The following is a 16,050-nucleotide window of genomic DNA, read 5'->3' as shown; positions in this document are numbered from 1 at the left end:
TTTGCCTCACCCAAGTGCGGGTTAAAGGCATTTTATGCAAAATTGATTCACATTTTTTTAAAGTGTGTTTACCATAAGCAATGAACACATTTTTCAGTTATACTGGCCTCCCTTTTTTCTCAAATTCTCAAGAATAGAAACAAAAATTAAACCTTTCTCCAAAGAGCTGAGATAAACCTAAACCATATTTCATTTGAATCCTGCCACAATTGATTACCCTAAAAAGGCTTCTTAAATCTTCCTGTAAGGACAACTACTCCGGGAAAAAAAAATTTGTATTTTTTAATCCTGCACCACAGCTCTAATTTTGTAACTTCTTGCCCAAAGAATCTATAGTAATGCACTATTAAGTGAAATATCATTCATCCCAAATTTCAAGAAAGCAGTGTAATAACTGACTATATGACAATACACTGACAAAAGAATTTCCTTACTTTTACATTTATGCTGGATACACAGTGCCCTCTGCTGCATAAGGAGAGGAAACTTCAACCAAGCTAAAGGTATCCAAAGCCAAATAAAGCATGGGCAAAAAAATATTTCTGGGAAATCTATAATTGAGATTCATATTTTGCATTTCAGCACATTATCTCTATAAATTTTTACATTCTCTATATGCAGTGAATAATTTTCTTTCACACACACCTGGAATTCTTAACTGGATCATTTTCTATCTTGTTTATATTTACAGGATGAATAGTTTGCCAGGGGCAAGTCCCCAAAAGACACAAGTGAAATGCAATCTGGTATTTCCTCCTTCTGCTCCATCCCTCATACCAGGAAACTGTACACTAATGATACAGTGGAAGTCTATTATAATTCAAAACCACTTTAATCCAAAGCAGAGACATAGACTTTAAACCTGCACAGGCTAGCAAACAAGAACAGAAGACAAACGTGTTTTATTTTGCAGAATGGGAGAAAGATTACTTGATACATTAAAAAACGCTCCATCAGCCATTAAGAGATTGACAGTTATGTAAGAGAATACAAAGTTCTCAAATTGCAGGCATAATGGGCCCAAAATAAACAATGGAAGATGTTTCATGACAGTTGAGGCAGTTTTAACTAAAAGTACTGAAATGTATTTCCCACAATGAACCACATTCTAAATTTACTTTGTCTAAACTATACAAGGTCTATTTACAACATATATAGAATTAATATAACTTGAAACTGCTTTGAAATATGACTATCAGTAAAGACTATCAGTAAAAGATGGCTAAAGACACAAAAATTCTTAAATTATTATAAATTGCTAGAAGTTGAGGAATGTATTACACTTCTATTTGTCTCAACATACTCAGTCTCTACTTACATAATTTCTTTCAAACTAAACCTGAAAATTTGAAAATACTCATCCTAGTAAGGAAGATTTAAAATGCTAACTGCATAATGTAACTGGATGAAACAATTACAGAGCAGTTAAAAAATGAACTGTTATTTTAATAGAAAAAAACTGCCTCTTATCTAGCATACTTTAAGGTAAATACGTGTTTTAAAAGGCAAATTTGGAGCACCCTCTAGTGGAAAACTGGTAACATGATGCTTAAAGCCTGTGTTTCTGAAATTTTATTCAATTTGCATAAAATAAGTAATTGAAATCTGGGCCAAAAACAGTATATTATGGTAGATTCCTCTTTCTAAATCTTATTCTTAAATACCCCTGTCAAAACATACAGACACACACACAAGAGAGAGCACTTCTCAAAGTCCAACAGAAAAAAGGTCTGTTATATTATCTGATCGTTTATCAATTTCCAAAAGAAGAATCAAGTAGAATCTGTGAATATAATATTACAGATGTAATACTGCTCTATATATTAGAGAATTTCATTTTGGGTATAAAATTATTATAGTCTGGAAACAAATGGAATCACTTTGGTAGCTTGATTCTTATGGTTAAAAGATTTAACCAAAAACAAGAGCTAATGAAAACACCACATGAAAACTTGCAAATTATAACTCTCTTCAGACACACCATAACATTTTTAAATATCCTTTGCTAAATTAGCCAAGAACTTTCATGACAATCTGATTATATTCCTTCAGTCTTGGTTATCAAAGGGATTGCCTGACCTTTACACACACGTGATACCACACATGCAAGCGGCTACAACAGATGATTTTTCACATGTAATAATTAAAAATTGAAGATGTAAAATTCCATATTTGTAAACTCATAGGGTTATTATACTAATAATCAAACGACACTTTGTGTATTATGTTAAATTCTGGCTATCACAGTTTAGAGGAATATTAACAAAACAAAAAATGTCTTGACCTGAGAAACCAATTTAAAGAGTAATGTGAAAATCTATTTTTTGCAGAAAGATGAAGAAACTAGGATTATTTAGCCCAGAGCAGAAAAGGTTACATGGAAGAGCACAAATATTTATTCATCATTAATTCAACACTGATTTCCTGAAGACTTCAGCAGGTGCTATTCAAGGCTCTGGAGGCATGGTAGTAACCTGGATGGACAAGTCCCTGCTCCTACTGAACCTGCACTCTGAATGGGAGAAGATGATGGTAAGAAGTCAACAAGCTCTATGAGGGGAAGGATTTCTGTCTGTCCTGTTCACTTTGGTATCCCCAGCATCTAGTAGGTGCTCAGCAAATGCTGGTTGAATTAATCAAAAGAGGTAACTTCAGCTAGTGAAAAGTGCTATACAGAAAACAAAACAGAGTAATAAGTAGAAAATAATGGAGGAAGAGGCAAATACATTGTTACAGATCAGTGAGCCAGAAAGGGCTTCGTTAAGGAGATACCATTAGAACTTAGACTTAATAAGTAAAGTTAGCTTTGCAAAGACCTGGATAAAGAGCTTTCCAGAAAGAGAAAATAACAAGGGCACTTGCCTGAGGCAGAAGTAGTTTGACATTCAGGCAGAATACCAGCATGGGCAAGTGACAGGACCATAGTAAAGAGTTCAGCTTTTATTCAAATTGTTTAGGCAAAGTATGTTGGTGGTTTCAAAGGGGATGAAAGTAGTGGAAATGAAGACAGTGGGTAACTTCATGATCTATTTTGGTGGTGAGGCGTAAACAAGATTTGTCAATAAGTTCAATATGTGACACAAGGCCAACCAAGGTATTAAGACTGACTTCCAGGTCTGGGGCTTGAACAACTGTGGATGATATTGCTACGTAATAAAACCCGAAAATGAGGTGAGGAGCAGGTTTTAAGCAGGGAGTAGAGGAAGAAGACAACTTTTACACAACTAATTAGGATTTCAAGTAAGCAGCTGGATATTTCAACTTGAAGTTAATGAAATGGACTGAGGTAGAGAGCTGTAAGTTCGGAAGCTGTTTGCATAGAGATGGTATTTAAAGACACAGGTCTAAAGAGTTGTCAGGAAGAAAGGGGATGAGAAACATTATTCCATGAAACTCCAAGGGGAAAAGCAAATAATTAAATACATATTAAAGTGAGTTAAGCATAGTCTACAAGAGAAAAGACATTCTAACAATCTAACTAAGAACTATACAGTAAAAGACGGGGCTACTCGCATACATGATAGGCTTTCCACAACAGACACATTTCAAGTACAGAGAAGCAAGGGTAAGCTGACCATCTGTAGGATTACTACTAAAGTGATTCTTACAAGGGCGTTTCCCTAAATGTCCTTCCATGGTACCATTTAAAGGGACTCTTAAGACTTTCTGATTTATCTTATGTAATTTATTTTATTAATAAGTAGATTCCAGAGTAAAAATCACTGGCATATAAAATGTATGTCTGCTAGTTGCCATTGTTACCTGTTCTTGTTAGCAAAAGGTTATCCAGGTGCCTGTCTCCAACTCCAAGTATGTATGTAATCACACAATATCCAGCTGCAATAACAAAAAAAAAAAATTGTGAAAAACACATGAAAACCAGGTTATGTATTCCACTGCATATAAAAGTAGTTTGTGCTATTTTAATTTCAATTTGCTTCCTACTATGATTTCTTGTTTAAATTCTCAAATTTATAATCTTCTTTGACTCTATTAAGAATCTATCACTTGAAACTCAAAAGAAATTACTATTTGCAACAGAAAAAATATCTTGTAGAATTTTGTCAAATTATAAAAGTCACTTGTATCAGAAATCAAATTAGGTTTTGGGAACCTTAATTATAACATGTATCTACAATTTCCAATTTTGAATTGGACACATGTTAAAGATAACATTAAAAAAGAAGTATCTACAGAAGTACACATAATAAAGTCAACCAACCATCAACCTTCCCATAATCCATTACCAAGTTATCTATAAGATTACAGAAGTAAATGCAGGGTTAAAAAAAAAAGTCTGTAGAGAAACAATCTTGATGTGCCAGCACACAGAAAATCAAATGCATTCATTTGAGTGGTAAAGGGAATTATGAAGTTCACATAATAATCTAAAGTATTAAGAAAAATTATATGATAAAGGCTAGAGGCAGAGTCATTGGCTCCAGTTTTATTCTATCTTTCTCTTCTAAAAAAGTCTGGAAACCTGGCATTTATTGAAACTACTCAAACAGAATCTAGCAAATAGCACCTTTTTGTAGCCTATTTTTTTCCCCACTATGTTTATTTCTCCAATTAGTAACCTGACAACAAATACAATTTTCAAACATATAAAACTATAATAGTATTTACAAAAACATGTTTATTTCAGCCCATATGTAAAAATAAGATTGGACTACCTGTTAATAACCAAATTAACCCTGTTCAAATTCAATAATTATGAAGGTTCATTTGACTCAGATTCTGAAGGCCATTCCAGAAGTCCAAAAGCAACTTGAGCAATACTATCATCATTAGACCAATCATTAATTCATTAATAATAATCAGTTACAATGTACTGAAGGCTAAGCTTTTAGCTGGCATATTATATTCATCATCTCTAGCCCTTTTAATAATGCCAGTTAAATATTTTAACCATTCTTCAAATGAGAAACCTCAGGCTCCAGGAATTAATGGGATTGTCCAAGGTCATCGGGCTGAGGCGTGCATCCAGTGTGAAATGTAAGAAAATGCAGTTGCATGGAGAGCATTTTTAAAGAGGAGGCTGACTCAGCTGAGAGAGATTAGCCCATTACGCCTTTCTCCTTCCTGGCTACATTGCAAACACGATGAGTGTAGTTGCAGCAGTCATTTGGGATCATGAGGAAAAGGCCGAGAGAACCACAGAGACTTTGGCTGGCCCTAACCACCTTAAGCAGCCGAAGCAACAGCAATTCCTTCCACCTGGTCTTATTACAAAAGGAAAATAAACTCTAGTATGTTTAAGCCACCATAGTTAGATTATGTTAAATGCAGCTGAGTGCAATTGCTAACACATTTAGTGGTCCACTGGGGAGGACTTGAGAGGCCCTAGATGAAAGTAGAGCAGACTACAGCTTGAGGGCCAAATCTGGTCCCCTTCAGTATTTGTCAAGTTTATTGGAACACAGCAATATCGTTCATTTACATATTGTCTTGAGCATTACAATGGCAGGATTGAATGATTACAAGAGACCATCTGACCTGAAAAGCCTAAAATATTTACTACCTGCAAAGCTACAGGAAAAAATTTTGTAGATCCTTGATCTAGGGCATTGCTACACAAAATGTGATCCACAGATTGGCGTATCACTATCACCTAAAAACTCGTTAAGTATGTAAACTCATAAGCTTCACATCAGTCCTACTGAATCAGAATGTCTAGGGGCAGTAGCCACAAGTCCATTTTAACAAGCTCTCAAAGATTGTTATTGCAAACCAAAGTTTGAGAAGTCTGCTTTAGTGTTTTAATGTACATAAGAATCACCTGGGAATCTTGTTAAAATGCAGATTCTGATCAAAACATCAGGGGCAAAGCCTGAGATCCTGTAATACAAACCAGCTCCCAGGTGAAGCCAATGCCGCTCGCTGGTCTATAGATCACACTTTGAGTAGCAATGCTCTAAAACTGCTGTAAAATACGCAATTCCACAAATGACAAAGGGCTCCCCTTTGAAAACCTATTAAGTGACTTACTGAGGGATATTAAATTTGAATTCATAAAGAGAAATTCAGTATAGTACACTGAGAACACAGTAGAACTTAGTACACTTAGTTCTCTAAAATGGGCTTCACTTAGAAATCTAGCTGCCACTCAACAGCACAGAATTACTGATAATGTACATAGGAAGACAGTGGAAACTCCTGCAGTTTTCAAAAAGAACATCATTGTGTGTTGGTGCAGTTGAGTTGTTCAATACAGAACTACTTAGTATTCTTTTTTTTTTTAAATTATAAATTACAATTAATTTAGTTGTATCACTATTTACTTTGCTTCAAGTTGTTTACCTATCCCTACAGGATGCAGCAACAGTGTTTTTGGCCTAAAGTTTTCATGTAAGAATTCATGTATCATTACGGAATAAAGAAAACTATTTGTATAAACTACTCCTCCTCATCAAATTTGCTTTTACAGTGATATTTTGTTGTTATGTGGAAATGGGAAATGTAAAGTCTTTTTACCCTGCCCTCATGGGTTTTATAGTCATTAATATGTTTCATGGTCATTTTGATAAATTTCTTTAGTCAAGTGAGGTAGCATGTGATTCACTCTCCTTCTCATATGTGTGTGTGTGTATACACATATGGCCATATTTAATGGTGAAGATGAGAACTGAGAATTTAGGACTTTACAATAAAGTGTCAATACTTAGGGGGTACCTCACACATAGGATACATGGGGGGGCGGGGAGAGGACACTTGAGCCAAGAGTGGGATGATTGCCAGAAATGTTAAGGAGACAAATAATACTCAGCATGACTTGAGATAGTCCAGAATAAATTTATTAGAGAATTTTTAGGGCAACTGAAGTTATCCTTTAACTACACAACAATGGAAACGCTGTACTTGTCCAAAAAATCTTGTCAAAATGATGTTGTTAGTATTCTGACTCCATTTATAATACGCAACATCTTGAAATTAGTTTTATAAAACTGTGACTTAAATTAAAACACAGAGAAAAACAGATGACTAAATGATCCTATCCCTCTTCACTTAATTAACATATATGCGTGATAATAATCAGTATTCCCACATTTACTTGTATGATATAAACTTGACACCTTGCATAATCTGGAAAAGATGACACCCAAACTTATCACTCTCTTCTTCTAACACCTTGCCAAAAAACCAAAACACTACTTTCTTTTTTTTTTTTTTTGAGACAGAGTCTCACTCTTTTTGCCCAGGCTAGAATGAGTGCCGTGGCGTCAGCCTAGCTCACAGCAACCTCAAACTCCTGGGCTCAAGCAATCCTTCTGCCTCAGCCTCCCAAATAGCTGGGACTACAGGCATGCACCACCATGCCCGGCTAATTTTTTGTATATATTTTTAGTTGTCTGATTAATTTCCTTCTATTTTTAGTAGAGACGGGGTCTCGCTCTTGCTCAGGCTGGTTTCGAACTCCTGAGCTCAAACAATCTGTCCGCCTCTGCCTCCCAGAGTGCTAGGATTACAGGCGTGAGCCACCGCGCCAGGCCCAAAACACTGCTTTCTAAAATGAAAGTTACATATACATCTGTATGACAATGTCCAACAATCAGATTCTGGTTCAAAGCAGCAACTTTATTAAGCACTGTATCCACTGACGAAAAATTCAAATAATGGCTTTCATCCTCCAACATTACCTAGGCTGCTACCAAACTCACTGAAACACAGCAGATTATTTTGTAACACAGCAAGACATACAGAAAAAAGAAGACTATTCAAGATGAAGAGAAGGCCTGCCATCAAATCAGTTATTGAGGGATGAATAAATGTGTAATGTTGGGAAACGAGAGAAGAGTAAGATCTAATTTGAATTTAACTATCCAATAGGTATGATAATTTAAATTGCTATTTCTTTCCACATGAAAAAAACCAGTCATATTTTCAATAGTTCTTGGGGAAAAATGGACCATTATATAAAAGACATGATGTTATGACACTTAAGCAAGTACCTGTAACATAGGTACTTATAACATAGGTTCTGATAATTTTACTAAGCAGGATTTTCAAATTTTAGTCAATATGTATAGGGTATATGTATGTAGGTGTTTCAGATGGAAAAAGCTAAAATTCCTTTCTTTATAAACAGATTTATGACCAAAAAAAGTTTATAGTAGCCATTCTGAAAGTCAAATAAGGAGATGAAAGATAATTATTTCAGAGCATGCAAAACACTGCACCTAATAATACTAGGTGCAGTGTGTTGAAGATGGCCACACATTCTTTGACACACTTTTCATCCGGAAGTTGGGTCTGTATCCTGTCTCTCAAATCCAGGCAGGTTCCATGACTGCTCTGATCAACAGAATATGACAGAAGTGATTTAGTACTGCTTCCCAGCCCAGGCCTTCAGAAACCAACATTTTCTATTTCCTTACTTTTGGAACCTATCTTTGAGAAGCCCCAGCCACAGAGAGGGCATGTATAGGTGTTTCAATTGACAAACCTACTAAAAGTGTAAATACCAGTCATGTGAGTGACCCACCTTGGGTATTGAGTCTTTAAATGATTTGTAATTTTTTTTGATCATAGGAAACACATACTTGAAGGTATGAGAAAAACAGAGAAAAGGAGAAATAGGGGAAAGGAAGGAAGGAAAGCAGGAAGGGAGGCAGGGAAAAGAGAGAGAAATACAGAGCAAGAAGGCAAGGGAAAACATTTTCTTTTAAGGCTTCAAACAGTGTTTTTTAGTCTTTAAATCTAAATACACTGTACGTGATCACATTTATGAGCAAACTTAGTTATATGATTATTTCTGGCTGAGACTTTTCCCATGGTCTACTTAGTTGTAGTTACTCAAAAACAGGGAAAATCTAGAGGAAAATTAACAGCTTCTAGGGAGACATAACTTGTAAATATAAAATAGTTTAGAACTGCAAAGATAATTCACAAAAGACTAAATAGAATTTATACATTGCTACTACTATTATGTCAAAGAAAGCATTAATGACTTCTTTATCAACAATTTATCTTTCACTCTTCTTACATAGCATTTAAATCTTAAGATGTTTTAAATGTGTATGCATATGGCAATATCAGGATGGCCTGCTTTTCTTTATTCAAAGATATCAATGGAAAGTAATAGCTTGAAAAACTTACCACAGCTTTTAACGTAAGTGTCCATGACCTCAGCACTAATCCCATTTGGCCCATTCTCACTTGGTGCATATTTTCTAAAAAAGTTCTGAAAAGACATTATTTACATGTTTAAGAATTCAACACAATTAAACAAATTAGTCATTTTAAAATTATATATAACGACCAACAAGTGTCTGGTTTAAAACTTACTAAAAATACAATAAGAGAGCCAGTTGCAGTGGCTGATGCCTACAATTTCAACACTTTGAGAGGCCACCGCAGGAGGCTCACTTGAGGCTAGGAGTATGAGACCAGCCTGGGCAACGTAGCAAGAGCCCGTCTCTACAAAAAATAAAAAATTGTCCAAGTCTGATGCATGCCTATACTCCTGGCTACTCAGGAGGCTGAGGTGGGAGGTTATAGTGAGCTATGATTGGAGCCACAGCCCTGATCATAGTCTAGGCAGCAAAGTGAGACCCTATCTCTGAATGAATGCATGAATGAATGAAGAAATATTTACATGTTAATTATATACATTTTTCTTACACAGAGAAAAATGACTATTATAGTTAAAAAAAAAAAACAAAATAAATCATTCAGATGTGACAAGAACTAACTCATATATTTAAAGTGTAAGAAAATTCCAACGATATACACTGCTTTATTTCAAGAGCAACACACCTCTTCTTGTATTAAAGGGGAGCAAGAGATTGGAGGTAAAAAACAGGGGTCATAGAAGAAAAATTGTACAAAAGATGTACAAGCGAGAATATCACTATAGCACTGTTCTGAATAACAACAAAAATTGAAATAATCAAAATGTCCATCAATAGTCAAATAAATTATAATATTTTCATACTTTGAAAAATAATGCAGCCGTAAACTAACAAATTTTTAATTTGTTCACCAATTAACTCCTGATCTCCTATTATGTGCCACGTACGTAATATGCTCATTCAAGGAATTGAGCATCTGCATGTATTAACATAGAGGAATTTCCAACTGTGAACAATGTTCTCTTTGAAGAATGGGGGGAAAACTTGAGTAAAAAAGGATTAAAAAGATTTTCATTTTTACCTCCGTATACTTTTCATAAAGATTGACTTTATTATAATAAGAATATATTTATGAATTTTATCTTTAAAATTGACACTGTACCTGAATGCTTCCCTCTGTATCAAGAACTTCAGCAACAGGAACTGACTGGATAAACTGCATGAAGCCTACACAGGAATGAATTCACCGAATTAAGCACAGCTAATGGTTAAGAAATAAAAACAAAGATTCTGCTAAGAGCCATCTTCATCTATACATGTAAATCCACATACGAACAACTTAAAAAGGTCTATAAACATTATATTAAGTTTATACTGACATTTATGTCATAGTAACTAAAGGAAAACTTTTTAAAAATTAAGCTGATTTAATCTGTATGTTTCTCTAGGCTAATTTCTATTTTAGAACATGAGGGACACAAAGTAATACACTAAGGTTCTTAAATCTAGCATCAAAAATTTCTTCTTTCTGTAGTTTATAACATATACTAATAAAAAATATTCCAAATGTAAAATCGTTCTAAGAAATTGGGGATTGTAGAATATAATCCCCGAATCCTACGTAACGTATGTAAGTCCATGGACTCCTTTTGTCTAATACTCCATTTTCTGTCATTTCCTGGAAATGATATGAGAGGTAAGTATAAATCCCTTAAACTAACAGAAAGAAGAAAAAGGGGATACTATGTGAGAGAATGAGAAAAAAGTCAATCTGGCAAATCTGAGGACCAGAACAGGAGGGTAAAACAACAAATATATAGATATAGATATATAGATATATAAAGCTGAATGAAGGAAACAATATTTCAGGGTCATAAACAATCATGATCTGGTTTTGGTGAGCCTTACATCATAATTTACATGTCAATTAGGAGATTATACACTCCTTTGGAGTAAGAAATGTCTCATTTATTCTTATATCACAAATACAGAATAGTCAGCATTAATTCATTTAACAGGTATTTATTGGTTTTCTACTATGTAGCAAGAACTTTGCCAAGTAAGCAAAAATAGATGCTTGACCCTGTCTACATACATCGTAAAGCTTACAATATTTATGGGGATAAATACTGTGAATGAAAGGGTATTGTGAAAGGGAATAATGTAGGAAGACTTGAGTTATAGTAGGGATCAAAGGACATCTGACATTTGAGCCATGTTTTCAAGTAAAATAAAGTTAACAGGTAAAGCTATGGAGGTGAGCTATGGATGACAGCGTAAGTGAAGGCCTTGAGGCCGAAAAGAGCATGGGACATTAGAGAAAACAGAAGGTAGCCAGCGTGGCTACAGCCTAGGAAGCAGGGGAAAGTGGCAGAAGAGGCATGAGAGATAGGTACCAGGGTGTATCACGCTGTGTAAGAATTTAGAAGCCAGGTAAAGACTTTTGGTCTTTGTCCGAAAAGGAAATGGAAGCTAGTAAATAAATTTATGCAAGACTGTAAAGAAGCATATTTGCACTTTTCAAAAGATCATTCTGAGGAGAAAATAAAAAGAATAATTAAACCATCAAAAAGATTTGGGAGTGGCCAGGGAAAGGACAGAAAATCTAAAATAGGTATTTTGTTTCTCTAAGACAACTACTGTAACTACTGGTATAAAGCTCTAAGAGTAAAAACACTATGGGATTGACAATATGCATTAGGCCAGAATTCCTAGGGAATCTTCCACCAAACTTCAAGAGGTCATTCAATCTCAAAAAGACTGAGATGCTTGAGGTGTGTATACACACACACACACACACACACACACACACACACACACACACACACACACACACACACAATCCCACCTCCACAAACTCGGTTGAAGTATATAAAACAGAACTCAGTTGACATCATTTGCTGAGTGGCTTTTAAAAGCAGAGAACAGTACAAAGCCTTTCTGGGTCATGGTAACTCTTAAAACGACAACTTAGAATGCAAATTACCATGTAAGAAACTACTGTGAATTTCAACCAGTTTCAATGCAAAAACATACATTTATAAAAGTTAATTTGTTTTCTGAATATGCCATTTTATGATGAAGGAAGAAGGGAGGAAGGGAGGAAGTAAGGGGAGGAATAGGGGAGGGAAGGAAGAAAAGGGAGAGAAGGAAAAAAAGGGAGAGGAGGGAGGGAGGCAGGCAGGCCAGCCCAACTGGACTTCAGTGTACAAGTAAGTTCAATCTCTAACATTCTTAACAATTTCCAGATAAAAAAAAGAAATATATAATTATTGGACATTGAAATAAGCAATCATGATGTAAAATAAACTCACCATGTTTTGTACTAGTGGCTAATACCTTATAAGGTGTCAATTTCAAATCCAGATTTTCTTTTCGTAATAGCTTTTGAATAAAAGATAAAATATATTAACTAAATGTAAAGATTGTTTAAAAAACAGTTTGTGGGCAAATATTATAGCAGTTTAACATAATATAGATTTAGGAGGTAAATATAAATTAAGTTTAATTAAATAAATTAACTTTAATCATCAAAATTAAATTTCTTAACCACTTACATGATGGTAGGCTAAATTTTTGATCTACTCTAAATCTGTCAGCAGTTTTCAATGAACAGTAGAGTCCCTCCTACTACTTCATGCAGTTCTTTCTGGACATAAAATACTTTGAAATTCAGAAAAAAGGAAATAAGAGTAACATACTTTTAAAACCAGAGGAAGAAATGGGAATTTAAATATGAATAAATATTCAAACAAATAAGTAAAATAGAATAAGGAAAAAATTACTAAATCTGACATTGAGAGAACTCAATTTACAAAATATTTTTAATGTTTTCTAAACACATGCAGTTTCTTTTTATATTCATCACAAGAACCATTCTGAAGTGTACAAAAACAAACTTGTTCAAGGTCAACTGGAGATTGTTGAACTTTCTAGGATTATACCTGAATGTTACAAATACTTCTGTCTCTGTCAATGGCATATGTACCAAACCATAGTTTTCTGAAAATGAAATAATGTTCCCCATCACCATGAGGTTATATTCACCTTGTCCATGAGTGAAATGATTTGAAGAATAAGTTGATCTTGGCGTAAATCGTCTCCATGTTTAAATATAACTGGATATTTGCCTCCATCTTCTGTCTTAAAGAACAGCTGTGCAGGCATAAGGGCACTCTAGAAAATAAAAATATTGTTTTCCAATTTGGACATAATGCAAAAGATTTACCATACATAGAAGAAAATGCTGATACAGAAGATAAACACAGGTAAACTGGACTTAAAAAAACAAGATGGGTCATCAGTGAGATACATTAGGGTGCCCTGGAGAGACAAATGAACTTGCTAATAATCAGAGATTACAAGGTGGACAGAGCACATGCTCTGAAATCAGTCATGAATATGAATTCAGGCTCTGCCAGGTAGTAGCTGGATGATCTTGTGCATATTCTTTAACTTGTTTCCTCACCTGCAAAATAAAGTTAATACCTCTTCTGCAGAGATGTGAAGGAAATCAGAAACTGCATGCACTGTGCCTGATACACAGCAGACATTCTATATATGTCCACCATCATTATTTCAATTATTGGAGAAATACTGGAATAAATAAAGTGAAAAAGTACAGCATAAGAATGTCCCAGGTGAATAGTCAAAAGCCCTGGTTTCTAATGTCAAGTGTACTACAGGTTGAGTATTCCTTAACAGAAATGTTTAGGACCAGAAGTGTTTTGAATTTTGGACTTTCTCGAGTTTTAAAATATTTCCATATACATAATGAGGCATCTTATGGATGGGGCCCAAGTCCAAGCATGAAATTCATTATGTTTCATACACATTTCATACAAATAGACTAGTAGTAATTGTACACAATATTTTTTAATAGCTTTGTATTAATACATGAAACAAAGTCTTGACTGCATTTTGACTGTGGCATGACAGTAAGTCAGGTGTGGAATTTTCCACTTGTGGTATCACATTAGCCACTTAAAAAGTTTCAGATTTTGGAGCATTTTGGATTTTGGATTTTTGGTTTAGAGATGATGCTCAACCTGTACTAGTTGAGTAGCTTTAAGATTCGAATTCCTCATTTATGATATGAGAGGAGATTTCAAATACCTGTATCTTTTATTCTGGAATAATTATATGTTTTCCCCAGAATCTTTCCTTTAATTACCTGAAACCTCTAAATTAGTTTAAGTATATATTTAAATCAACAAAAAATAAAGAAATTAAACTCTCTTTAGAAAGGGGAAATCATAAAAAAACCACACACAGAATGGCACCCTAATGAGACTACTACTTTGGAGAGAGAGGCCCTATTAATTTTGATCACTGAGAGGAAATCATATAAGATGAAAATTTGGACAAATTTATAATGATCCAAAGAAAACGAATGAGTCAGACAAATTTTAAAAAATGGTAATAATCTTAAGTTACATAAGCCAAGGGACATAATAGCATAGAAAGTATCACATAGAGGGATGAATGGACACGTGACACAGTAAAATGTTAATGATAGAATCAAAGCAATCAGTACACAGTTGTTAACTGTAAAATTCTTTCAACTTTGCTGTATGTTTGAAAACTTTCCTATAAAATGTTGGGAAAAATACATGAAAAATGCTTTATAAGTTCTAAACATATTTAGAACTTATAAAGTCTAGTGGGCTAAAATTCTGAACTTTAAATTACCTTAAATTTGGAATATCCTTTTATCATTCCTGGTGAAAATGCATTTTATAAATTACTCTGAGCCCTAGTTCATAAAAGATCAAGAAAAAAACCAGAAGTGATTTTCCCAAAAATCACTAAAGATTTTTGTTGTGATTTCCCTTTTCAGATTCAAAATTGAATCTGAAATTTAGATTTCATCTGAAATTTAAGGCAAGCAGATGACAACCACAGGATAACTAATCCCAGTGCCTTAAGGGGTCCACTCCCCATGAATATCTAGCTTTGCCTCTTAAGCTAAGGTCTACAAAACGCTCTTTAAAAATGCTAGAAAAAAGGGCCCTTAACCTTTTCAGTTCTAAGGAGTTCATAAAAGGACGAAAGGAATCCACAGATCCCCTACTAGTATATGCAGAAATTTCAGTGCATGTGTAAGCATATGGGCAATTTTCTAAAGGGCAAAATCCATCGGTTTCACTGATTCTCAAAGGCGTCCATGACCCCAAAATGATCATGAATTACTTAGTTATGTAGCAACTCTACAAAGAGATACTTTACATCTCTCCAATCCCCAGGCCGCAGCCTGGTACTGATCCATGGCCTATTAGGAACTGGGCCGTGCATCACCAGCGGAGCTCCACCTCCACCTGTCCCCCACTGCAACCCTAATGTCCCCTCACCCCACCGTCCATGGATAAATTGTCTTCCATGAAGCTCCACCCATCCTGCATAACTTTATGCATAAAATTACATAGTAATTGCCTTAGAACCATTATTCCTAAACTCCAACTCAGAATTTTCAAGAATGTTTACATACTTAAGGGTTGAAAGAAAAATAATCAGGTTTGGATATTCAGATCAAAAAAACAAAAGAGATTTCCAATGATATTTTATTGACCATTTACTTTCTGTATATAAGGTACAATTATAATATTTTATAACTAAAGAGAAAATGGGTCTATTAAGTAGAATCCACCTAAAAATAGTGGCGGATATACATTTTTATACCCTACTCTTAAAATCCCTACTCTATGTCTTAGATGTTTTTTTTTCCTATCCTATTTGAAAACAAAAAAAGATAAAAACTACCTTTTTAATTCACTGCTCTTGATAAGCCCTTAGAAAATAGGAAAAGCTGGTTGTGTTTGGGAGTTTCAACCCAAAGGAATGCCAGTTGTTACACGTATATTGCCTTGTGTATAGCTTTTTACATTTTAGCCCCCAGTGGATTATAAACATGGGCTAAGAAATATTTGCATTATATCCCCCATACCAGTATTTTCAAATGCAGGCTGTAATCTGTTAA

At 34.6% G+C, this 16,050-nt stretch overlaps 1 protein-coding gene across 1 annotated transcript in view; it reads right to left on the bottom strand.

The window, feature by feature from the left end:
- PIK3C3 (phosphatidylinositol 3-kinase, catalytic subunit type 3) overlaps positions 1–16,050 on the bottom strand; it is a 137,573-nt gene that overhangs the window by 35,861 nt on the left and 85,662 nt on the right. Inside the window, exons 13-17 of the mRNA XM_012665090.1 lie at positions 13,122–13,250; positions 12,389–12,458; positions 10,237–10,301; positions 9,100–9,184; positions 3,763–3,837 (exon numbers count right to left, since the gene is read on the bottom strand). Of these exons, the coding sequence (XP_012520544.1) occupies positions 3,763–3,837; positions 9,100–9,184; positions 10,237–10,301; positions 12,389–12,458; positions 13,122–13,250 (424 nt within the window). The remainder of the gene's footprint in view (positions 1–3,762; positions 3,838–9,099; positions 9,185–10,236; positions 10,302–12,388; positions 12,459–13,121; positions 13,251–16,050) is intronic.

The sequence above is a fragment of the Propithecus coquereli genome, unplaced genomic scaffold (genome assembly GCF_000956105.1).
Source record: "Propithecus coquereli isolate 6110/MARCELLA unplaced genomic scaffold, Pcoq_1.0 Scaffold96, whole genome shotgun sequence".
Classification (NCBI taxonomy): Eukaryota; Metazoa; Chordata; class Mammalia; order Primates; family Indriidae; genus Propithecus; species Propithecus coquereli.
This window is presented reverse-complemented; position numbering and strand designations above follow the sequence as displayed.